Here is a 26075-nt window from a genome sequence, read left to right as displayed (position 1 = left end):
TAGACTGACTTCATACTGCACCATACTAAAATTCAGCCAACAGGAAAGCATCATAAATGGTGCTTTGAGTCCCTCTAGTGGATTATTACTGTACACTAACCCAATGGTGCCTGATGTGTAGTCTTACTTGATATAAATAATGTGATTTTATTCCATCCTCTGTGTTACTTCCTTGTTGTTGTTTTTTGCTGTTTGTTTATTTCTTTGTTTTTCTTTAATGGAGATATTGGTTATGTTGAAAGGGGACCTAGTTTACAGAAAAGAAGAAGAAGACGGAAGAAAGGAAAAAGAACTAAAAAGAAGGAAGGAAAAAAAGAATTGGACAAGTGATCGTGCAATTTTCAAAGGAATTCGAGTCTGCCTTTGACACTCCCTTAGGCCAAAAACAGGTGAACTACTGTAAGGAAGCAAACGCTGCCTTCAAGTGACAAGGCAAAAACAGCCCTTCAACGCTAAGAAACAACAAGAACACGGACTCACCCTTTAATGTATGGACGCTTGTTCCTGCCACAATTTTATCTCAAATTTCAGAAAAAATAACTAGAAATTAAGAAAATAACTCGAGATTTTAAGTTATCAAATCAAATATTTTGGATGGCAAAACTAGTTGAGAAAGACACGACAGACCCAAATGAATGACAAGTGCTCATAGGAGCGTTTTTTTTAAGTTTTTTTTTTTAAAAAGACAAATCTTAAATTCTAACCTCAAGACACTGTCTCACTTAGCCTACTATTATTTTATTAAATTACAACGTTATGGTATAACCAATCTTCATCAGCTACAAAACATAGTTATGATTAGACATGATGTAGCAGGCTTAAATTGTAAGAATTGTGCCAGGATATCTCACGGCAAAGATTTTACAGATAATATTATAATTAAAGAAATGTTTAATTATTTAACAACAAAACATGGCATTGGTGAAATTACATATGCACTGGTTAGAATAACTACATTCGGCAAAGAGTGATTTGATGTTTTTTTTTTTCGTTTTTTTAAAAAAAATGCCTTTCTTAACGATTTAACGGACGAAACGAAGAGTTTGCTGCACTATTCCTCCCCTCGTTGCTATCTGCGCAATACTCACTTTGGTATTGCGCAATTAGAAGCTTTTATTTGGATGCGTTGAAAGCGTTAGGAAAATGTGCGATTTGTTAGCTCTATAATCACCACGCACGGCTGAGTGAGCTGGCGTAAAGTTGGAGGCTCGGAAGTTGCGGGGTGTCACGTGAACGCGCCATCAGCTGGAGCGTGCCCTGTGCTGACGAGCCGTTGCTGGTGGAAACAGCTGGTGGTTTCTGTCAGCGAACTCCTCGAGATCGAGAGCAACGTTATTGCGAATAAAAGTTCAAAATAGACTCGAAACCGACTGAAGGCGCTTTTATTTAAATTTCTGTGGCTGTCGGAGCAGACGTCGGGTCATGTCATCCCGTAAAAGCCACTTTTCGTGAGGCACTTGTTAATTGACGCTTCAGCCTGTTAGCACTGAACCGCTATCGCTCGGTGCACCGGCTGCTAACGTCAGCTAGCTAACTTTGTAGTCCCATAGCAACTGGCACAGTGCAGGTTTCCTGGCATCGCAGAAAAGCTGTCAGCTGTCGGATTTTAGTCAACTTTGGACTGAGGGAGGTTTTTTTCTCATCATGGCTCACATTCATTATAAATTCTCCTCCAGACTCAGCTACGACACGGTGGTTTTTGATGGCGTGCACATCACGCTGAATGAGCTGAAGAGGCAGATCATGGGCAGGGAGAAGCTCCGAGCCGGGGACTGCGACCTGCAGATCACAAACGCGCAGACCAAAGAAGGTAATAAAACATGTGTGCACTGATAACGAGCTTGTTTAAACTGAAGTCAACGTCTTCAACTTTGTCGGAAAGCGCGTGGTCCTGCTATCACAGCTGTTTGGAGACAGAGGTAAGCGTTGCGTCACCTCTTTCAGGTTAAACAGTGCAGGGAGGGGGGGGTCCAGAAAAGTCAAGCTAGGACAAAAGGGCCTAATGAATGGGCTACATTCCTGCCGCTTTTACGCCTCGTGCTTTTAATCGTGAGGCCTGACGGTGGTGGTGGGTGAGCCCTGTCAGTGCATGTGCAAGTCTCAGGGGAAGCCTGAGTTAAAAATAGCAAAGGTGGAACAGGAGCACCTCTTTATTCATTACCATATGCTTAAGAGCTCCCAGATGCACATGCACATGAATGAGCTATTAGAGTATTTGCTGTCATATACTGTGGCATGAACAAAAAAGTAAACATGGCCAAAAAATAGATTAAATATGTAATGAACTTTGTAAGAGGATGGGGGTGGATCAAATAAGTGTAATGGAGCAGGTTTGTTGTGAATATTGCACATGAGGGTGATACAAGTTCATTGGGATGTTTGGCTATTGTGGGGCGGCTGTGGCTCAGGTAACAGAGCATGTCATCAAGCAATCAGAAGCTTTTCATGAAGTTATGAGGGCTCAATGCTGGAAAAGAACAGAAAATTAAAATGTGTTTAATAAATTATTTTTAATTTATATCAACGTCTTGGATGGACTTTGTCTTTGTCACAACACCTCAAGCCAGTTTGTATGGGATACTGACCCAGGACCGTATTCTCCAGTTCACCTGCTCCTGGTGGGTGGAGGCGTTTGGAATTATGGGTAGTTTGTTTAGTTTTGTTTGTCTTTGTTTTTTTTTTTTAAAGGGTATCTTTTGTGGTAGTGTGGTGGTAGTATGATAAATGAAAATCTTTGGATTATGGTGTTTTGGTCAGACAAAATGTCACCTGGGGAAGCTGACTGCTGTGACAGACATTTTTCACAAATGGATAAGTCTATCTTTGTTGCAATCCCAGCACTTTACATTAGACTTTACATTATTACCTATTGGGCTTGTCAGTCAAGTTGAGACCTAATCTTATGCTCTTTATCTTCTTTCGTTTTGTAAGATTCCAGTTAAGATTCTTTCTGGTGAGCTAATCATTACCCTTAAAGCCTCGCTATCTTCATCTCTCCCTCTCAGAGTACACTGACAGTGACAGTCTGATCCCCAAAGGTTCATCTGTCATCGTCAGACGGATCCCCAGCTCGAGCAGCAAGACCCACAACAAGTGAGTCTATATTTTTGGAGTTGCCATCTGATTTCCTGCACTGTTATTAGTCCCTGCCATAGCAAAGGCTCCACCCTGCCTCAGCAAGCTACAACCTGGAATCCAAAGCTTTACCTACAGTTTTGAGATTTCACTGCAAGAGGACTTATCAAGAGCCTGGGGTAGCAGTGGATACTAGCTAAAGATTCAGTTAAGCTAATAAGAGTCTACCTTGACCCCAAAAAACATAATTTTAATAAGAAAAATTATCTTAATTTGCTGTATTTTGTCATTGACTGTAAAGCTTTTGCTGTGGTTCATGAAAAGCACTGGTTTGCTGGTAGAGGCCATTTCAGTTTTGAGGATTTTGCATGACATGACCATGAGAAAATACTCTGAGGAAACTACATGGTGACAAACTCAGTGGTTACCCAAATCACTGGTCAGGCTTACGCAGTAGAACCAGCAGTGTTGTGGGTTTTATGCTTGGAAAGCAGGACCTCGCTGGAACAGACTGGCGGTCATGTGACTAGCCGTGTCAGCACCCTACAGACTGGTGAGAGGAATTAGGGCTAATTGGTGGCGTAACACTGCCAACAAGATTAAAAGCAGAAAATGAGCTCTCCACCTGCATGAGGGGACTTGTTTATCCTCAAAGCAATAACACACGAACAAAAAACAACAATAAATCACAATCATTCTTAATTATGTTTCTAAAAAGAGCTTGGACACTTTTTAAAATGTAAATAAAAACAGACTGCAGTGATCATTCATACCTTGTTTTTATTCAACATTGTCCAAACAAATATCAAGTGTATCTAATTTAGAAAATATTCTGTAATGAAAGGCGTGCTATGCTTTGGCCAATAGTGTTCTCAACAGTATTTCTCAACATAAGATGTACAAAAAAATTTAGGATTTTGTCACCTTCTGTAATTAATGTAATTAAAAGATTTTTGTAATCTAGCAAAATCTCTAGACGAGGGAGTGGAACTGACTGCATGTGCTCAAGAAAACTATTGTTGAGCATGTGGTTCATTGCTGCGTGTACAAATGCAGGTTAATAGTTCCCAGAGACTTAAAAAATGTCCCAGTTCTAACTTTGTGTAAACATTTTGTTGTTAATTCAATATGAGGATATTTTCAAATGAAATAATTGTCAATGTTGACATCTTTCAATTAAATTTCAATTTGATTTTATTTATATAGCGCCATATCACAACAGTTGCCTCAAGACGCTTATTCATTTCATATAACACTTTCCCAAATCTTGTCATTTCTGTATATTTTACTTCCCAGGAGCCAGACTTTTATTTATTTATTTAATTTAAAGTGGTGTTCAGCAATAATTCAAGGCTTTCTGAAAGTCTTTCACTGCTTTTCCTTGGACATTGGCTGCTTTTTTTTACTCATTTTCAGTCCAGTCCTCATCCTTGATCATTCTTAGAGGCGTGGTTTTGCTTTGGTAAGCCCCTTAATGCTGACCTATGAATCATTCAAGCTCTGACTTGATTCACTGTTTTCTGTTCCATCAGATCTAAACAACACAGGAACTGAACTTCAGCCTCTATGTACCTTTGTATTAGCTCTTCTGATGCACTCTTCTGAGTGTGTTAACGCTCCCAATGTGTCTCTCAGAGACAGAAAATATTCAGCCTTTTCAGTTTTGCTAGTTGTTCACAGGTGCCCATGTGCTTTGCTGGCATTTCAGAAATTGCCCTTTGCGTTGAGTGGACATCAAGAACTGCCTTCCTGGGGTATTTCCAATGTAATCACAGGGGACAAACTCTGCATTCCTGTTCTGTTTGTTTTTAGGCCAATGTGGAGCTTCAGCAGTGTGAGTAGGCAAATCAAGTAGGCAGCTTTCAGGATTGTTGTTCTTGATATATAAAATTATGTCTGTGTGCTACTGTCCCTGCTGTGCACCTCGGCAGGTAATGCTCTGTATGGAAAAACACAGAAATCTTATTTTAAGGTCACTGCAGGAAGATATCTTCTTGATTTGTTTAATGCACACTGCTGTAACCTAATTTGCCTGCTTTGTCTGCACTTTTCTGAACAAAAGAAAGCACTCCGTTGTAGATTTCATTATCCATCACTTTCACTGAAGCAGCTTTTAAAAGTGCTCTTTAATTCACATCAAAGACTGTTTGGATATGGACAACTGACTTCTGTCAGGGGGAAAAAAAATCTGTGCCTCACACCGTCGTAGAGGAGGTTTAAAAATGTTTTTTTGTTGTTTTTCAGTGAGCGATCAGAGGTCCAGCTTCACCACGCCTTTGGAGCCAGCAGAGCAGTATGTAGCCAAACCACATCCCACAGCACTTTGCCTTCAGCTCCACAAAACACGCACTTTTTTTTTTAAGGCTGTGTCTTTTAAAAATGGCATGCTGCATTTTATAACAAAGAATAATAATACATAGAATACATGTGACATGCATCGTTTTCTTTAATTAAGCAGACTAAATGGATCAAAGCTGATGGGAATCATGTATTTTACAATCGCAGTATAACAATTTAAGTGCTTGAAGATAACTGACTAAAAAAAGTTTTTAAAAAAAAACATTTAAAAAGAAAAAAGTTTACAATTAAACAGGTCGTATGTGCTCACTTTTATTAAATAAATATTCTCAACTGTTATGTTATCAAGCTGCTGTGTCACCAGTCAGCGTCTATTGTTGAAGATTGTTCAGTATCTGTCTGTGGGAGGTGGAGCTGCGCGGGTGGGTCAAACATTATCATGCAGGCCAGCTATTCACAGCTGATAAACCCAACTGTTTAATGATGCTGGCACTGCCCAGTTGTGCCTCATCCAGAAGCCACTTTTGCACTTTTTATGGTCTAAAGTCTATCAATTCTGGGCAAATACTGCATAACTTTAATTTATCAGGCTGCTGTAAAGTTTCAAATTCTTACTGAGTATTTATAATGTGATTCATTTAGAACCACCATAATTGAAATCACTCCCTTGGTGTAATGGACAGCGTTATTAGAAGACACCCTTTAAGTGAAGAAATATGCAGATTTAGAGTTGTATAGCCATGTCATGTTACACGCCTTTAAGTAATAAATGCCATCGACTGCTAAAGCAACAGCTAAAAAGGCTTAGTCTCTGATCTATAACAAGAACAAAAGAAGCTCATTCCTCAGGGACCAAGCTGTGCATTGTAAGTATTTCATTCTAAAACACTATAGTGCGGTCTTGTGTGTAATTCAGTTAAAGATGGTAAAGTCAAGCTTTCACTTGCTGCAGTCTTAACTGGTGTGCACTGACCTGATTTCTCTCTTTGGTTTCTCAGTAGGAGAAGTGTCTGCCACTCTTCTTAGTCTTTTGAGTCTGTTGGACTGACTTGGACAGACTTTTTAATTTTGTGTTGTTGTTTTTTTTTTTTGTTTTTTTTTTCTACCAATAAAGTTATTTATATCAAGCTGTGTTATGTACTGAGTATGTGTTTCTTCACTGTGAAGAGTGACGCTAATACACACTTCTACACAGAGAAAAGACAATGGAATCACTGGCCGTTTAACAAGCTTATAGGGCCACTCCACCCATTTTATACTGGATTCCTCGTGCTGGGCGGCTTGCACAATACTGGTATTGGGAATCAAAGCTGTAGAGACAGAGAGCTGGAGACCAAAAAGACATCACCTGAAATTCACATTAACAATATCATGTAGTTCAGTCAGGAGGTGTTTCTTTTTAACTTGCATGCTGCATTTTAAATGTGTCATTAACTTTAAGGTTTAAGTGGCGGCTTTAGCTATAAATTACATTGTAAGTGGTGTAAGTGTGAATTTGGACTTTTTAGATGTTTACAAAAATGTGTTACATTAACAAAGAATTGTAGCCACAACACTTCTTAATGTGTATGTGTTAGTCCCCATAGGGAAATAGTTCCTCTGCATTTAACCCATTCACCCAGTGAAGCAGTGGGCAGCCACCAATGCAGCGCCCAGGGAGCAGTGTGTAGGGACGGTACCTTGCTCAGGGGTACCTCAGGGTAGCCGTTCAGTTGAGTCGAACCCCCGACCTTCCGATCATGGGGCCACCACTCTACCTACTGAGCTACCCCACCCCCCCCCCTTCACATCAGCAGCTCCTGTATAACATAACTTGGGTATAAATTATTACAGCTGACGTGCTTAAATGATGATATCAGAGCGAAACGGATGTTTCGCAGTACCATCTTTTGACCTTCATAATGTTGAACATTGAGTCATATGTGTACTGTATGTGCCTTTTTTGGGGGGGGGGGAAATGTTGCATATCTTTTTGAAGTAATGAGTATACTCCCATGCTGGTGTATTTAATTTCTCTTTATAGTAGGAGCTTCAGCTAAAGGCTCACTTCAGGGATGTTTTATCTTTATCTTAGTTTAATATACCTATTTGGCATGCTTTCTGGCCTATCAGCCAAATATTTGTACAAATCAAACTACTGATCTACATGAGGCTAAAGATTCATTAAAGCAGTTACAGCTCTGAAAGCTGCAAAAAAAACTTTCACAACAGTCCAACAGAGACATTCTGGTCTTAGCAAAAAGTCTCCGTTTCAAGCTGGTAAAGCTCACAGGATTAATCCTTTTGGGGCCATGCGCGTTTCTGCATGCGCGTTTCTACAGTGTTTCCATTTAAAGGCTACTAAACCAGAACCTGTTAAACAGGTTTTTCCTGTCCAACAATTCACGGCCTCTATCACACACACAGTTTGGATTTCTTTCTTTGCTCCTCTGTTCCAGCACAGTAGAGGAGGATAACATAAATAGATGCTTAGACAGAAAAACGCTGGCTGGACAAGTGTACATTCCCAGGATGCTTTGTAAAGTTTTCTTTACATTTTAAATTCAAGAGTTTGGAGAAATGCAGTGTGAGCTGTGTGGACAGTGATCAGTCACACTGAAAATCACAGATGGATGCTGATGCAAATTTTATGTTCATTTAAATGACACTTGTGATTTCGTAAAACAAACTGAAAGTAACAACTAAAACCTTGAATTGTGGTTTAGCCCAGTTTGGGGTAAAGGTTTGTAGCTCAAATGTCTTGTTTTGTGTATGCTTGTATGTCAAACCTCAAACTTTATTTTCAGACATTTTTGGATAAACAATTTTAATGTTTTTCCACAAGCTGGGTAACCGGGGGCGGCCGTCATGATTACTTTTATGAAACTTTTTTGTGTTTAATTCTAACAGATGGATGATCACAGTTCGACAAGAGCCCTGTCCTTTTTCTCCAAGGTAATGCTATTTTCTATTTCTGTTATGCACGTTTATCTTGGTTTACATGCTTCAGTCCAAGCTGAACACTGATCCTCAAACGACGTCTTTGTGTATGCTGCACATCATGCATTTAGATGCAGATGGCTAACCTGGTTGATGTGGATGCATCAGAGGAGGATAAGATCAAAGTTATGATAAATCAGTCCATCTATGACCCCATGAAGTGAGTCATGTATCCTCACACTGTCGAGTTTCCATCTCTTAAACTCCTCTCATGTTCTCATATCTCTCTTTACGTCTTCCTTCTTTATTGGTTGATGTCCTTTTTTACATTACACATTCTCACTCGGCTCTTCCTATTATTCTCCAGTTTAAACACAAAACCCAGCAATGTCCTTTCTGCGAATTACACCTGTTATCGCTGTGGAAATCCAGGACACCACATCAGGAACTGTCCTTCCAGCGGGGTAAGGCCATAATGTATCTGTTAAGTGACTTAGCTACTTGTACAAATCGTGAATTGAAAAATAAACCTGGGTGAGTAAAGAATGTAGAAATGTATAATTTCTTTGAGTGCTGATAGTGTTTGCGTATTCACGTGTACTTCAGATATCTGTAATGCTTTTCCTGGATTTCTGTTATATTTATTATTTAGCCAACATATTAAAAACGGCCAAGGTTCCAGATAATGAGATAAGCACATGTGCAGTTTCTTTTTCTATTGGCTCCATATTACGTCAGCGAGTTATCCTAATATGGTCATCTCACTGAGATACCTCTGGCTGTGAGCACAAAAGCTTCACCCATCTGCTTTTCAAACCTTCAGTTTGCAAGGATGAGGCAATCAGAGTATCTTGTTTCAGCTAGAGGATTCATGGCTGAGGATTTATTTAACATATCAATCATGCAAAGCTAGTCTACCAGACAAGAAATTATTATTTTTAAATATAAAGCTGGAATGTGTGCCTTTAAATGTAGATGTTTCTGTCTTTGACAGCAGGATAAAAACTCTGAGGCACCTGTGAGGATAAAGAAGAGCACAGGCATCCCACGTTCCTTCATGGTCGAAGTGGATGATCCCAACATTAAAGGCGCCAAGCTGACCAACTGTGGGCGCTATGCAATCCCTGCCATAGATGCGTGAGTGTTAATTAAAGTGTTACTGTGTGTGTTTATTAATGTTTCTTTTGTTTGACCGTTAGGAAATACATTTATTTACACTTTTCTTAGAGTTTGCCTTCAGAAATGCATTTATTATCCGTGGCATAGATTGAACCAGGTACTGGAAACATTCCTCAGAGATTTGTCCACGTTGACATGACAGCATCACATTAGGTTGCAGATCAGTCGACTGCACTTCCATGATGTGAATCTGCTGTTTGACCACATGCCAGAGGTGTTTTACTGGATTGTGTGAGCTCATTGTCATGGCTAAGAAAACTGTTTAAGCTCATTTGAGCTTTGTGGCAAGGTGGATTATCCTACTGGAAGAAGCCATCAAAAAATGGGTTCACTGTGGTCATGACAGACATGGTCAGCAATAATATGGAACAAAGCAACTATACTTAAACAAAGCTCACTTAATACTAAGTGGCCCAAAGTGTGCCAAGAAAATATCCCCCACAGCATTACACCACCACCCTGAACTGTTTATACAAGGCAGCTTTCAAGCTGTTAAGTTTAAGGTCTGACCCTGTCATTCAAATATTGCTGCAGAAATCAAGACTCATCAGAACAGGGAACATTTTTCCAGCCTTCCATTTTATTTACAACTGAGGAGTGCAAGAAGGTCCTACTTCTCTGACATCATCACTAAAAACAGCCATAATGCTCGGGTCTTATTTTCTACAGTTGACAGGCTAACAAACCCTCCTGTGCCAGTGGCAGCTGAACTTCATTCAACCATGGCCTGCAATGACTTTGCCAAATTCTTCACAGACAAAATCCAAAAGATTAGACAAGCAGTTGGTACATCAACAGCAGATCCAGGATATGTACTGTGTCCACCGAAAAACTGTTTAAACACCATCAAACAGTTTCACCCGATTAACAGCAAAGACCTGGAGGACATCTTAGGTCAACTGAACTCCTCCTCCTGCTGTTTAGATGTCCTGCCAACAAGTTTTTTCAAAAAGGTCTCAAAGACTTTAGAGTCAGACCTGTTACAGATCGTCAACTTTTCTTTATTATCAGGTGTGTTTCCAGAACCACTAAAAACTGCTGTAATCAAACCTATACTGAAAAAGGACAATCTTGACAAGACACAAATGAAAAACTACAGGCCGATCTCAAATCTCCCATTTTTAAGTAAGATCATTGAAAAAGCAGTTTCTCAACAGCTCAATTACTTCTTAAAACAGAATAACTGCTATGATGCCTTCCAGTCAGGTTTTAGACAGAACCACAGCACTGAAACCGCTCTGACAAAAGTGTTTAATGACATATGTCTGAATACAGACAGTGGAAAAATGTCAGTCCTAGTTTTACTGGATCTCAGTGCAGCATTTGATACAGTTGACCACAACATATTACTCAAACGACTGGAGAACTGGGCAGGTCTTTCAGGAACTGTACTAAACTGGTTCAAAACATACTTAGAAAACAGGAAATACTTTGTATCAATAGGTAACTTCACATCCGAGCAGACAAGTATCACATGTGGAGTTCCCCAAGGTTCCATCTTGGGACCCCCTCTGTTTAACATTTACATGCTCCCACTGGCACAGATTATAAAGAACAACAAAATAAACTACCACAGCTATGCAGATGACACACAAATATATACCACAATGTCACCAGGAGACCGAGGCCCTGTACAGGCTCTTGGTAAATGCATTGAGGAAATTAATGACTGGTTGTGCCACAATTTTCTCCAACTAAACAAAAACAAAACTGAAGTAATAGTCTTTGGCGCCAAAGAAAAACGATTACAGGTCACCAGAGAACTTCAATCTATACACCTAAAAACCACAAACCAGGCGAGAAATTTGGGTGTAGTGATGGATGCAGACCTAAACTTAGAAAAACACATTAAGAACATTTTTCCAGCCTTCCATTTTATAATTTGGGTTAGCTTGTGTGAACTTTGGTCTCAGTTTCATGTTCTCAGCTGACAGGAGTGGCAGGTAGGTTGGATATGTTGTGCATTCAGAGATGCTCTTCTGCATACCACTGTTGTAACGAGTCGTTATTTGAAAGAGAGCTGTATTTTATATAGATAGATAGATAGATAGATATCCTCCTTTTCAGTCCATGCTCTATACTTTTGGCTTATTAGTAGCCATTTTTTAAGTCAAATGTCAAATTAACAGCCTTCTCTTAAAGGTACCCAGTTGAAGTAAATCTAGTTAAAAGCATCCTGTTAATAAATAAAAGTCAAGAGGCTTTATTGTCATTTCAACCATGTGCAGCGGTACAGTACACATTGAAGCGAGACAACATTCCTCCAAGACAATGGTGCTACATATAAAAGACAATCAACACAGGACTACATAAAGTGCAAGTGTGAAAAAAAATTGCAGGAATTGCAAAAAAACCCCAAAACAAAGACAGTGCAACACCAGACAGAACAGAACGATACAAACATAAGACAGCGCAACAGAAAAGTGCAATAATGACAGTGGGTTGGACACAAAAGTAAATGTGCATGTACTTTTTTCTGTCCATAGAGAGGCATATGCTATTGGCAAGAAGGAGAAACCTCCCTTCCTTGCACAGGAGCCCGAGTCTGAAGACCAGGATGATCCCATACCTGGCGAGCTCCTCTGTCTGCTCTGTAATGAACTGCTGGCTGATGCCGTGGTCATACCCTGCTGTGGAAACAGCTACTGTGATGAATGTGAGTGTCTGCTACACACACATAAGATAAATTAATAGTTTAAACATCTAATCACCTGAACCTAATATATCTATATATCCAGTTCTTACTAACTCAAAAATTTAATTACACAAAGTACAAAATTGTAGAAATGTTTAAGTGTATCACAGATTCAGCAAAAATGTGCAAATTTTGCCTACCAAAAGCAGCAGAAACACAAGTGCATGTACAGTCTGTACTCTCGACAGTGAAAGCACGGCACTGCTTCAAACTGTAGGACTGTGTCACATTATTGTACAAATAAACAGTGCTCTGGTTGCTCTTTAATCTCCTTTTCTCTCACTCAGGTATTCGCACTGCCTTGTTGGAATCAGAGTACCATATCTGTCCCACCTGCGAACAATTAGAAGTCTCTCCTGACACCTTGATAGCCAATAAATTTCTCAGACAGGTGAATTGACAGAGTGATAATAATTATATATTATAGATTAAATGTTTGTAATAATGCTTTCTTTTTCAAGGTACAGTTAATGTTGTATTGTTGATCTGTAACGTCACACCAGAAGATTCAGTATTCAGCATTCACTTTGCTCTCCATCCATTTTTCTCCCACCACAGGCTGTCAACAGTTTTAAGAAAGAACAAGGACAAGACAAAAGCTTGAAAAGAAAACCAGCCACATCCCAGTCTCAAAATCTAACTCCAGCCCCCTCTGTCCCTACCCCGCCCCCTCTGCCCATGCAGAGCCAGCCACAGAAACCTCAGCAGTCATCCCAAAGCCAGCAGGTGAGCCTTTTAATAATATGTTTCATCTGGCAGGCAGGAAAAATAAAGAACCTGCAAATAATATAATTACTGTTTTCTTTTCAGGGTAAGACCTTTGGTAGGTCTCTGCAACATTCTGTATTTGCCCAAAGAAGAAACATGCATGTACACATGTCTCATATCCTGATATAAGTCATCTGTTATCCTGATAATGATATAAATCACAGTATAGTGCATTTTCTGTAAATTCAGTGAATATTTTATATAATAACCAAATCAAAAGTACTTTTTAACATATCAATATCAGCCTTATGTTAACCTGTAGCAACACACACTAAATGACCCCACGCAGTCATATAAGAGCTTCTATATATTTTCTATCTATTTACAAATATAAGTTGTAATGGTCACTGTTCTTCTTCTGAGATTTATTTTGAGCACCTGATGGCTCTAGCCCCTCGTTTAGGAATGAGAACCCGGATGTTTTTTGGCTGGTCCTTCCTGTGGTGCCGGGGTGACTATTGCAAAGCGTCATCTAAAGGAACAATAGACATTTTAATATCATCACTTGATATATTTTGCCATGTCGCACAGTCCTAATGTACTATATTCCTCTATTGTAAATTATTGGTTTCGTTTATTGGCTTTGATGAAATGTTTCCCAAATTGAGGTGCAGTGATCCAACTTTCTCAGGCCTGATGTTGATACAGACACCTCAGCTTTGGGTATCTACTGAAAAGAAGTTCCAGTACTATTATTAAATTAATAACCTTTCTCACTGTAAAGAAGAGGCAACATTAGACTTGATTTAACATCATCCCTTAACTTTATTTTTTTTAAAGGGACAAATGAAAAGAATATGAAATGCTAAATTCATATTTATGACTAAAATCATTTTTAAAACTCTTGCAGTTTCCTTTAATTTGCAGTCATGATAGTTTCTTCTTACCCGGTTTCTAGTTTTGTGTGTGCACTGTATCGTATAAGGAGTGTAGCACACAAGAAGAAATTGTTGAGAAAACAATGGTAATAAAGTTCACAACAGCATATTAAGTTTTATTGCACTTATGTTAACAAGCAATAAAAAGCTGTCCAAAAGGTATTTAACCTGAGAGACAAAATACAAAGAGAGCGACAGAGCTGATGAGGACTCGATTCAATTAAGATCTATTTGTGGTAAACTTAGAAAGTTACTAAAAACTAAGAAAACTTTGTTTTCTACTGCTGTTGCAAGAGTAAAATACCTCTGTTTTTTCACCATTTGCTGTTAATTTGCTCTATAAGTTAACTCGTCTTATGTGTGGCACAGCAATCGTAAAAAAAAACATCTAATTTAATTTAATTCTGTAGATCAGCCCAGTAAATTAGCCATCATTACGAATAATCATTTAAGCTTTGGGATTCTGTTTTACAAAGATCTTCCTTAGCATTCATGCTCCCTTGTTTGTTCCACTGGATTTTGATCTCTGCAATGTTTTCTTGGTATACCCCCTGTTCAGGACTCTCTTCTAGATCATCTAAAGACTGCAAATATACCACCACAGTCTCAAGTCTCTGAGGTTCAACCTACAACTACAGACCCAGCCTCTGAGAATGACACAGCAGGCACATCCCTCCAGCCTCTAGAAAACCAGCTAGAAATATCTGAGAAGTATGTATAATATTACACTGATTTTTACATGGGTATTTCTACATCCACATTGCGGACGATCTTCATAATATTTGAGGATGTTGAAGATGTCCCACTCCAGCCAGACAGCAGTGAAAACACACTTAAAGCTGTTTGGGAGCTCCTAGTGTTGCCTGACAATGAAGTAACGCTCGTTGTCTAACGATAAACTGTGAATTTAACTACTGTATTTCCAACTTAAAATCAAAGGGTTTTAAAATAGCTGGCGCTGCCATTTATAAAAAAGGAGTAATTTCACTGTAGCTACAGCTTTGCAGTGCTGCTAAAGAGGTAAGAATGAGGAGAATTTAAATGATTGCGATCATGTTGTGCTGACTGTGATGTATTTACTCAGTGAGATTGAAGGAAAGATGTGCAGTGACTCAGCAGGTGCTGCCCTGTCTGGAAAGGTTTCAAACAAAGATCCGACTGATCCACCGTCACAGCCCATAACACCGGTGAGGTCATTCATACAGGAACAGTCATTCTCACTCAATAATAACGTTTTTTTGTTTGTGTTTTTTAATGAAATCTTGTGGCATTTGTGTCTGTTTAGGATGATGACACTCCAGCAGCAGAGCAGCCTCTGACAGGTAGCGTCAGTCAAGAGAATCAACACTCCTGCTCAGGTGAGTGACTAATAAACAGTATCAGTGTGTGATAATCTATTCCCTACTGTTAACCTTGTGTTTAGACACATGCCAGTAATGTCACTAAAATCAGGAAATAATGAGGGAAAAAAAACACTTTTTCTTTGAATCAACAGGTGCAACCCCAGTATACCCTGAATCCTCAGTCAGCTTGGAGAGGTCGGTAGTGTGTGTTTCTGAGTTAGGGGTTTGTATTTTCCTTTTTCCACTCTTTAAACACTGACATCTTTTACCTTTCATGTACCTTCCTTATAGCTCTTCTTCATCTTTGGTTTGTCTCACTGGAGGAAAGACTGAATCTAATACCCAGCAGCTTTCTACCATCCCCTCCACATCATCCTCCGCTTCATATTCAAATACTCCACCACCTCTTTTTCCCTCCCCACTTTTTCACACGTACTTATCAGCTCAACAGTTGCACAGCACTTACCCTCCTGGATACCCACCTGCCACACCCATCTGGACCCTTCCAGCCCCCCAGGGTACCCCTATCCCATCCCTTTGCTCCTCTACTACCACCTCCTCCCCCATCCCTCGCCTCATTCCCCAGGAGTGGTACAAGTATCAGAGAAAGAAAAAAGAGAGGTGTGTACCTGCTTACAGCATTATGTTTATACTATCCTATAGATGTACATGATGAACTGAACATAATGTATATTTTATATCTTTACATGTCACTTTTTGTCACTCAGGTCACCTCAAAGAGCATCTGGCTACAGACGCTCCTCTTCACATTCAAAGTCTTCTACAACCAAGGCCTCTTGCTCCTACTCTCACTCTTCAAGCCGCTCTGAGTCTCGCTCTCGCTCCAGAAGCAGATCAAGGTATTTTGTGGCCCTTTTACAGAAATGTTATTTACAGTATTTTGCATTTTGCTGTTTTGCACCATCCTGAATTGAAAATCTTCAGGACTGACAGAAACTGACTTGTATACTAAAAACATGCAGGACAAATACAGAGCAAAAAAAACCCAACAGCATTGTTATGTTTAAAAACCTGAAAATTCACATTACATTTGTGGAGTAAATAAATAATATAAAAACATTTAGTACAAATGTAGAGTAGTACAAATGTCATTAAAAATAGTATGTACAGTATAAACCTAAGAGAACAGTAGGAATGATTTCCTGAAGCATTCTTTATGGAAGTGGGGTTGAATTAGTTTGAGGGAAGAAGAGCTCCCCTGCTTCAGTAGTGTAGACTGGAGTGGGTGAGATGGGTTGTTTGTGGTGGAGAGCAGAAGACAATAGCAGTACCACTCATGATGATGGAGATCTTCTATCAGTACCACAGGCTGGTAGAAGATCTCCAACATCAGAGCTTTCTCATAAAGTAGAGTCTGCTCATTCCCTTCCTGTTCACAGCATCACTCTTGGTCCTCCAGTCAAGTCTGTCATTCAGGTAAATGCCAGAGTACCTGTAGCTCTCCATTGTTTCCACCTTCTAATAATCACACACACACTCCAACACATACCTCAGGGGTAACTTGCCCAAGGGTACAGACTGAAGGGGCCTTCTTGTTAGTGAGCGACCCACTCCTCCACAACCACCTAATAACACCCACCAACCAATAACCATGTATTTTCCATACAGTGAAAACTGTCTTGTGTTTTCTTTTTTTCTTCTTCTTTAGACACCGCTCTCCCTACTCTCATCAGAGAGACCTGCACACACGCTCTCGCCAGCCTAGCTCTTATACCTACGGTTATAAACGCTCGCGCTCACCTACACCGTCCTCGTCGTCTTCACCTCGAAGGGCTCGTCATTCCAGGTCCAAGTCTCTATTAGGCAGAAAGGACCGCCATCACAGTCGCCATCTTAGCAAGAAGTCATCTTCAAGCAGCAACCACTCCCGGAAGCGGGGAGAACGCTCAGGGAAGGAAGTGGCACGCTCTGAGGACAGTATTTCCAGAAACACGTGCACAAGTCGAGCAAACAGCCTGGAGCTGGACAGGGAGTGCTACCTGCAGTGGAAGAATGAGTACAAAGAGTGGTATGAGAAATATTTCAGCAGCTATCACCAGCTCCACCAGCTGCCTGTTCCCCTACTCAGTCTTCCTCCTCCTCCTCCTCCCCCTCAGTGGGTGAGCACAGACAGAAGCAGAAATCAGTCACAAGCCAGCTTAAAGTCTCGCTACCAACCACAAGATAGATGCCCTGTTGAGATGGATGGCTGCTCCCCCTCGTCGGAGTCATCCAGTGACAGTCGCTCTCTCCCATCTCATTCTTCAAGCGAGAGTCGCTCCACGCCATCTCAGTCATGCAGTGACAGCAGTTCCTCTATGTCTTATAAGGCTAATGACAGCCGATCACCTCCATCTCAGTCGTCCAGTGACGGTCGCTCCACGCCATCTGAAGACAGAGCTCAGCCAAGAGCATCTACTGAGAGGTGCAATGAGAAGTCAAGACATAAACAAGTCACGCTTTCAAAGAGTAGCATGGAAATGAAACTGCAAGGACCGAGTACAGACAATAAACCACTGAAAAAACTGGAGGAGTCGAGCCCACTGAAACATGAACAAAAGAAGAAGAAGAAACAACCTGAAGACAGTGGACAGGAGACTTCGCCCCCTCATGCTGAAAGCTCTAGAGATGACAGCAGAAAGGACAAAAGGAGGCACAGCAGTGAACCAAAGGCCTGCAAGCATAGTACGCCAGTACAGAAAGATTCAGACCAAACTGTCCTGAAACAAGACCAACCTGAAAGAAAATTCATAGGAAGCAATTCAGAAGGAGAGGAATGCTGGAAAAGAGGCAAAGATTTAGACTTTAGTGATGGGAAGAGACAGCACAAAGCAAAACCCAACAAAGAGCTAGACGGGACGAGCAAAGAGCGAGAAGAAAACCCTGGAGGCAGCAAAACTCCTGACTCTAGATCAGAGAAGAATAGGAAAAGAAAGAATGAGGATCTGGTGAAGAATGAAAGGGATGGTAGTCTTTCTGGTGAGATGCAAAGTGGCAAACACCTGAAAACGAAAACAGCAGAGAAGCCTGAAAACCGTCTTAGTGAATTCCTGAAACCACTTGACAAAGAGAAGCAAAAAATGGAGAAGAAGTCAGAGAAGAAAACATGGCCTCTGACAGCGAAAGACATCTGGGAGGAAGGGATGAAGGTGAAACCGCAGATGAAGATAAGCATCAACATCAACCTGGATGGCAAAAGGACAGAGGAGAACAATGGAAAACACGAGGTTACAGGGAAGGCGCAGGAAAACATCAATTACCCTGAAAATAGAGAGGAGGCGCAGAGGGTCAACAGACGTGAACTAAATGAAAAGGAATCCAGTAGAAACCAGGAGGACCGTTCTGAAGACAAACTGATACAAGGTGAGGGAGAAAAAAGACTGACATGGGACAAATTTACCTTCAGAGATGATAAGGGAACGAAGGCAGGAGAGAAGGAAGACACCAGAGAAAGAAAAGACGATGAAGACGAGGGGGAATTAGACTTATGGCACTGTGCGCTCACAGGAGTGGAGGAGAGTGAGACAGGAAAGGGGGAAGAAGAGAGTTTGAGAGAGGACGACAAAGATCAAGAGATGGGAGACTCGCAGAAGGAGCAAGAAAACAGAGAAGCGTGGAGGGACGAGCTAAAGGAAGGTGTCGAGATGATGACGAGGGAGGAAGGTACATTGAGGTTCAGCTCATCAAGGAGCAAAAATGAAGGCCACCAAGATGGACCTAACACCAAGCTGGGTGATGGCAGGTCAGAACATTACTGCTTTCATTTTTTTCTCTTAACTGTCTTCATTTTAATCTTTGTAGCTGCATTTTCCAAGAAATGTTTAGATTAAATAATAATCTTATCTTATCTGATCTGGTAATAAAATATGATTGCGTTTCTCAAAGTCTAGATCAAAGTACATTTTCAGACCTTACCAAGTTGTTACAAGTTGTGGTGACATCGTCATGTCTTTTTTTCTGTCTGAACACAACTGCTGAACCTAAACGTGTGTATTCAGTTTAAACTGTTCCTAAACGAAGAACAACAGTATTTGCTTTCACTGGAAAAAGTGGAAGCAGGTAGAAAACCCGAAATGTATCTGAACAGCCATTTAGATTACTATAGTTTTGGGTTTTTTTACATTAGATAATTAATAAGTAAATTAAGTTCAACACTGTTTTACCTGTAATATAAGAACATAATACCCTGGATTGGTCTTTAACAGTCAGGGAAATATTTTCCTATCAGAGCTGCACAGAATTTGCAGTCTTAATCAATTTATCTTCATTTTTCCCACCAGCTCGGCTGCTATTTGTTTATCACATCTTCACAGCAAGCACCTTGTCTAACATTCACATGCATTCTTGGATCTCAGATTTTCCTCACTGTTAAAACATGCTAGTTTAATTTTCCTCAGGTCTTCAATTGAGTCACTGGCTTGTTACTCGAGTTAGTCTCTGCAGGGTGGCTGCCCACTGCTCCTAACACATAAAACACAGGACGTAATTTTCTCCTCAGGGATCTACAAAGACTAAAGAACAACATCCTAGGATGCAATTAAAGACTAAAGAGATCTAGTGTTGCAGCTGTATATCTTCTTTTATTAGATTACCTGTGATATTTAATCTTGTCTATGTGTGTTGGGCAGCCGTGAAGAAGAGAGTCATCAGAGGAGGACAGTGGTGAAAACGTTGGAGAAATACACCCAAGAAAGATGGACGGAGCTGGTACACGTTCAGGTGTGTATGTCAGCCGAGGTTATATAAGCATCCACCACCTAAGTTCATCCATCCAACCAATGTAGAACCCTACTAACTGCGTGCCTTTGGACTGCGGGGGGAAGCCGGAGAACCGGAATACAAACTCATCATAGTGAGGCCCCGGCCAGATGGTGGATTCACATATAGGATCTTGGTATCAGGCAACCACTGTGCCACCATTCTGTCACTCAATTCAGTTTTATTTATATAGTGCTGAATGACAACAAGAGTTGCCTCAAGGCACTTCATACTGTAAGGTAAAGACCCTACAATAGTAGAAAGAAAGCCCTAATTAGATAACCCCCTGTGAACAAGCACTCGGTGGCAGTGAAAAAAAAAGAAACTCAAAAAGGAAAAACTCCCTTTTAACAGTCACCTGTCACAACCAGTTGTGGGTTAAGGGAAGGAGACAGGACAACTGATTACATGAGGAAGAGTGCCAGAGATTAATATTAACTAATGATGCTTAAGCTACTATGACTTACTCCCTTAAAAAAAAAAAAGTCATGACATCTGAGTCACATTGTATTTTTACTTTTATTTCCCAGGCACCCCGATCAACATGGGAGAGAGATGAGGAGGAGGATGAAGGAAAAGTCAGAGTTCACACTGACCGTGTTTCTTTGACTCTGCCTCAACCGTCAGTGACCAACAAAGCCGAGGGTGACGAGGAACAGCAGGGAGAGAGGGGCAGGGAGAAAGAGAGAGACTCTGCTTGCTCCTGGTCACACAGAAGTGTGGCTCCCTCTAGTGGCAAAGACGGAGCTGTAAGCACCACGTCTGCAGATGCAGGCAGGGAGACAAGGAGAGAGATGGACAGGCAGAGGAACAGAGAGAGGGAGAGGCAACAAGAGAGGAAAAGGTCAAAAGAACAAACAAGAGAGGAAGGAAGCGGGAGAGACGGGGACAAAGAGCAAAAACGCACTGCCTCTCTCCCCACCTCCTCTCAGTTTTACTCCTTCTCAACATCACACAATGCAGATAGGACAGATCTGCAATACGGGGGCAGCCAGGCTAGCAACAAGAGTTCATCCTGTCCCAGCAAGAAATTCACCAGTGCCAGAAACAGGGAAAGCAACACAATAAGCAGGGAACCCAACCTGCCTGAAAAAGATGCACAGAAAACACACAGAGACCCATCATTGAATCTCAGATACAAAGATAAAAACTACAGCCACTACCACAGTAACCACCAAGATTCATCAGGGAGTGATCGAAATAAAGACAGAGCTCCAGGGACACACCACTCCCACAGCCGGGGTAAAGGCAGAGACCTGCTCCCCTTTGAATCTCCTGGATACTCTCAAAGATATTCCCCTCATTTGGGGTTAATGCAGAGCAAAGCTGGAAAAGAAGAGCGTAAACCAAACAAGGCTGAGAAATTCGTCAAAGAAGGCAAAGAGGGGAGAGAAAATCGAGGGATGATGGCTGTGCAGGGAGGAAGTGCCTGGTGGGAGCATGAGGCTGATTATAAAGTGGATGGAGTAGAAAACTGGTTCGGTGGAGGGAAGGATCTGGAGGAAGGGGAGATGCTCAGCAGCCGAAGCAGCAGCGTCGGCTCGTCAGCGAGCCAGGGGAACAGCAAAGACGACAAGAGGACAGAGAAGGAGAGGAAACAAAAAAGGCAGAAAAAAGAGAAAAGGCAGGCGACCCCGGAGCAGCCGCAGGACGGAGAGCTGAAGAAACACAAACACAAGAAGTCCAAGAAAAGAACAGATGGCGCAGAAGAGAGCGGAGGAGAGGGGGCCGACAGGTGGAAACGAAAGGAAAACCACTGATCTCCACTCGGATGTGTCACCTCGACTCTAAAAATGAAGTTAAATATACTTGAATGTTGTTTTATTTTCTCTGACCAACAGGTGCCTGGATTTTGTTTTTTGTTGTTGTTGTTGTTGTTACTTTTGTTTAATTTTTGCTCCAGGATACGTTTTGTATCACGTTAAGATCTTCATAATTCATTTATAGCATTCGCAATCCTCGTATAAAATTGTGAAGAAATGGCACTTTATACAAAATCAAAAAAATGAATGTGACTGAAATCACACGGTGAACCTTAACGCTCTTGAATTATTTTGACTTGAAGGATTTTTGCACTTGTTTACAACTTGCTCAGGACTGCCAGCAGTTACGATTCACATGAATCTGCTATGGATGGAAATCTTACATTTTGAATAGTCAGTCAATAATTTGCCTTGCCTCGCACAGGGGTGCGTTTGGATTACTGAGAAAAAGATTGTGATCATTTAAAATGCACAGCCTACTGTGAATATTTAGGATTTAACCTCTGTGTTGCATTTTGTTTATTTATTATTTCTTTTATGTTTAATCTAAAAACTGCTGGATAGATGAATGATTTAGTAGAGGCAAGTTTAGTTTTTCCTGTTTTGAGGGAAATAAATAATAATTTAAAAAAATCTAAAATCTTGGGTTTCTGTCTGGATGTCTGCTGGTACTATTAGTGAGCACAAGTGGTAACTCCAGGCTTAACATACAGTACATCTACTTCACTGCACTTTGGATTTGACTTTCTATTGCATCTTTACCTTAAAGCTTTATTATTTTTGCAGATAAATTCTATTATAATAGATCAAGCTACCAAGCAACATATAATAAGCAGCAGCTATTTATGTACTATTCTGAAAACACTGCAGGCCAATGTCCCTCAATAATCTTGCTTACGTTTTGGCATTGATCACATACCAATTAAATATAAGGCCAATATTGTTTCTTTTAACCCATAAAGGCAGCTTATGAAGGGAAGAGCAGTGTGTCATGATTTATGAGATGATGAATAGTCATCACTTCTGAACACGTTTTAATGACCATGAAATGATTGTGATTTATACTTTCCACAACAATAAAATTAATAATACAACAAAACACACTTTTCAGCTTTTCGTGTATTTTGAAAATAGATTTGTCGGAGACCTGGAGTGTTATTGTGCACTTTGGGTCAACTTCTGTCGTTTAAATGTGCATAGGCTTTTTTTTTTTTTTTTTTTTTTTTTTTTAAAAACCAGACATGCCAATCAACACAATTTAGTACATACTGCACTTCTATATCAATATTTTACGCAAGCGCAGAGCTGCCACCCAGGCAAAAGAAAAATAGAAGTATATCACGTTATAACGTGAAAAGTTTATTGTTCTAACTTTCATACTAACTTTCATATACTTTATATGTTTGTACAATATACTATCATGTTAGTACAATGTACGTAATTATATTGTTCAAACATGAAAAGTATATTGTATTTGTTTAACTATCTGTATTGTATCCCCAGTTCTCTAATATACTCAGTCCTAGTTAACGTTTCCACCCTGCGGCCTTGGCTGCTAACACAAGATGCTAGGCTGTTATCACTGTGAGCACGCTAGCATGCTAAAATAGCCAAACTGATATTACTCGTCCTTACTTTAAAATATTCTAAATAAAGTTTTCTCTTCCATCATAGTCAAACGTGTCTATTTAATATATTATTATTATTCCTTTTATTACCTCTGGCGAGCTGTGTATGTTGAGCATCCATTATTTCAGCCGCTAAAGGCGGTCAGGTGACTTAAGGCTGGAGCACAGGGCAGGTAGGTTGATTTATGGTTTAAATTCTCCGCTTAAACAGTCCCTGTGAATTAACTTAGTGAATCTGTCAAAGTAAAGAATCTGTAAAGAGCTTTGGTGGTCTGTTATTTTTGCTTGGAGATTGTTTAGCTGTTTAAAAGTGAGTCGGTCACATCGGAGCCTTAAGAACAGCTTTATGTAGACAGCCATGTTTCTCTTTAATTATCTACCAGTACAGGAGACTCTGTTTTCTTCCGTTTTTAGTTAAGAGTTTGAGGGAAGTTGGTCTGTCCTATCAGTCATATCAGTCAGTGTAGCACTACCACTGTCAGATCCAGGGCTTAGACTGTTGCAAAACTAGAAACCAGTGGAGCATGGTGGCTCTTTTCAACACAAATGAAATTTAAAGGCTCATATTTATGCAACTCATTAAGTTGTAGAGATATTAAGGTGACTTGTTTGTTTTCTCTAGCTCAGGGGTGGAAAACATTGTTTTAGTTCTTGGGCCACATACAACCTATTTTGTACAAGTAATAATGTTTAAAGGGGGTTGTATCAACTTCTGCAAAATAAAAAAAACACAATCCCGTCTCCTATTACCTTAAAAATTTGCCAGACAAACAAAAGCATTATTTCTTGTTCAGCGATCGAGTAAGAAAACAGGTGGTGGATATATTTCAAGTAAATTTTGAATCAACTTTTTTAAAAATCTAAATGAATTGAATTAATTGACCATCAAACCACATTTGAAAGGTACAAACATTTCACATGTAGATCTTTTGAAACTAAACATCTGGTATTTCATGTCTTAATGATTCAAACAACTAGTCTCAGTTAGAAATGCTCAGACATTTCCCCTCATGTTGAAATGTTTCATACATTACAATGGGTCACATGGGTCGGGTTAGACAAATCGTTGGGCATGTTCCGGCTCCCACACTCTAAAAACTATTGTTTAAGCTTAACAAAAAAAATTACCGCAACAGTTTCCATTAATCTTTTTGCGTTAAGATAACTTGTGTAGAAATTACGTTGAACCAACAAACTACATTGAGTTAGAGGAATGAACTTTTCCTCTATAAGTAAAGGTAATTTTAATTACCATATACTTAATAATTGGTAACTTAAAAACATGTTTTTGTTTACTCAAAAAATTTATGTTTCTCCAACTTTTTTCCATATTATTCAAAACTGTTTTTTAAGTGTTATGTAATTAATGATAGTAGTTACGAAAACATTTTTTTTAAGTTCATCATTTAAAATATTAAGTAGCTGATTTTCTTCATTATCATCATAATTTTAGCTTTTTCTTGTTTTTATTATTGTACTAGCTTTTAAGAATTGAATGAATTCAACATTTTTAAGCAATTAACTTTTTTTATTGTTTGTACAGTTTGTACAATTTATATTTTACTTTAGGCAATTCAACACCTTATATTTAAACAGTGAAAATAAACCAGAAATCCACTTAGAAAACATTTGTACTAAGTGTTCGGTAAATGTTAACTTTCAGTGTTCAAACTTTCATGCAGTAAACACATTTAGGATTAATTTTACACATACAGGACTCAAAATGGTTAACAATTTTTGAAACAGAGTCAACATGTTTAACATAATGCTGGTTCATTCATCAGCACATCTCTTTGAGGATTAAATGCAGGATAAGTGTTAAGGACAGGGTAGTACAACAACTGTCAAGACACATTTCTTGAATATAACATCTAAAAATAACTAGATAGAAAAAAATTAGTGTCTTCCATTTTTTATCCACACTATCATTTTTTCCCAGTGGACTTCCAAATACAAAGCAACACAATCTGAATAAAATTTCTTAGTGCTCAAAACAAGTGACATCTTTAGAACATACTGTTCTTGAGACTTGTTACTTTTGCTCTCAGTCCATCAAGATCAAGCAACAGCTTCTGAAAGACTTCGAAAGTATATTTCAGTTCCTTGCAATAGCTCAGATCGAGAGCATATATTATGCCCATGAGTAACGCACAGCAACTTGGGATATCCGGGCCCTCCAGGATTTTGGAGGGCCCACAGGCTGTATATTTGACACCCCTGAGCTACAGTCTAAGAAAGGTTGGCCAATGTGCATTTAGGTCAGAAAGATTTGTGCTAATTGCTGACCGTTGTGTGGAGCATTATCTGCAATACTTATGCAGAAAATGAAAAGTCACAAGCAAGTTATTAAAACGCAGGAAAAAAAATTGCCCTGCTGGTCTCCGTCCAGGACAGTCTTCTCAAGAGCGACTCCTCCTGGTTAAGTAAAGCATTTGTGCATGTCCTTCAAACAGTTCTGTAAATGTGAGTGTAACATGTTTTCCAGATGTCTTTCTCTTTGGTGTGCAACCTGGCACCTCTGTCCGAATGTTCTAGTGCTTGTAACGTTATCTGAAAATCAAATAGTTGCTCTGCACTTGTGCATTACTGTGCAGAACGCTTCAGCCACCTCTTATTTCCTTATATTTAGTTTCTAAGGAGCCAGACTTTCTTATTTTTTAAGTGCAGTCTTGAGCAATAGTTCTCCAGCTTTCTGAAAGTTTTTCTTTGGACAATGGCTCATTTTTCACTCATTTATTTAACATAAATTCCTGAAGACTACTTTAAAAAAT

The 26075-nt window shown here is 39.8% G+C and overlaps 1 protein-coding gene and 1 long non-coding RNA gene across 3 annotated transcripts; one reads left to right on the top strand and one right to left on the bottom strand.

Moving 5' to 3' along the window:
- The first annotated feature begins 1245 nt into the window (after positions 1-1245).
- LOC146711059 (uncharacterized) lies at positions 1246-22822 on the top strand. 2 transcript variants are annotated; one of them, XM_085453754.1, is made up of 19 exons: positions 1246-1810; positions 3006-3093; positions 5320-5368; positions 8263-8307; positions 8424-8512; positions 8660-8756; positions 9290-9429; positions 11958-12127; positions 12454-12557; positions 12725-12892; positions 14372-14523; positions 14897-14999; positions 15098-15170; positions 15308-15350; positions 15447-15776; positions 15884-16015; positions 16825-18897; positions 19784-19874; positions 20444-22822. In XM_085453754.1, the coding sequence occupies exons 1-19, from the start codon at positions 1645-1647 to the stop codon at positions 21671-21673; spliced, it is 5343 nt and encodes a 1780-aa protein (XP_085309880.1). In that variant the 5' UTR covers positions 1246-1644; the 3' UTR covers positions 21674-22822. The 2 variants fall into 2 exon arrangements, with proteins under 2 accessions (XP_085309880.1, XP_085309879.1); XM_085453753.1 differs by having other exon boundaries at positions 9287-9429; positions 20444-22821.
- LOC146711058 (uncharacterized) lies at positions 15591-23524 on the bottom strand. Its single transcript, XR_014920093.1, has 3 exons — positions 23395-23524; positions 17334-17573; positions 15591-17155 (listed from the first exon to the last, which is right to left on the bottom strand). It is a non-coding gene; the product is annotated as an uncharacterized LOC146711058 (long non-coding RNA).
- Positions 23525-26075: the final 2551 nt, after the last annotated feature.

Source organism: Copadichromis virginalis, linkage group LG4, assembly GCF_057382275.1.
Source record: "Copadichromis virginalis isolate Kocher_CV1m ecotype Utaka linkage group LG4, C_Virginalis_male_GT1.1, whole genome shotgun sequence".
NCBI classification, from domain to species: Eukaryota; Metazoa; Chordata; class Actinopteri; order Cichliformes; family Cichlidae; genus Copadichromis; species Copadichromis virginalis.
The sequence above is the reverse complement of the archived record's forward strand: the minus strand, read 5'-3'. Positions and strand labels throughout refer to the sequence as shown.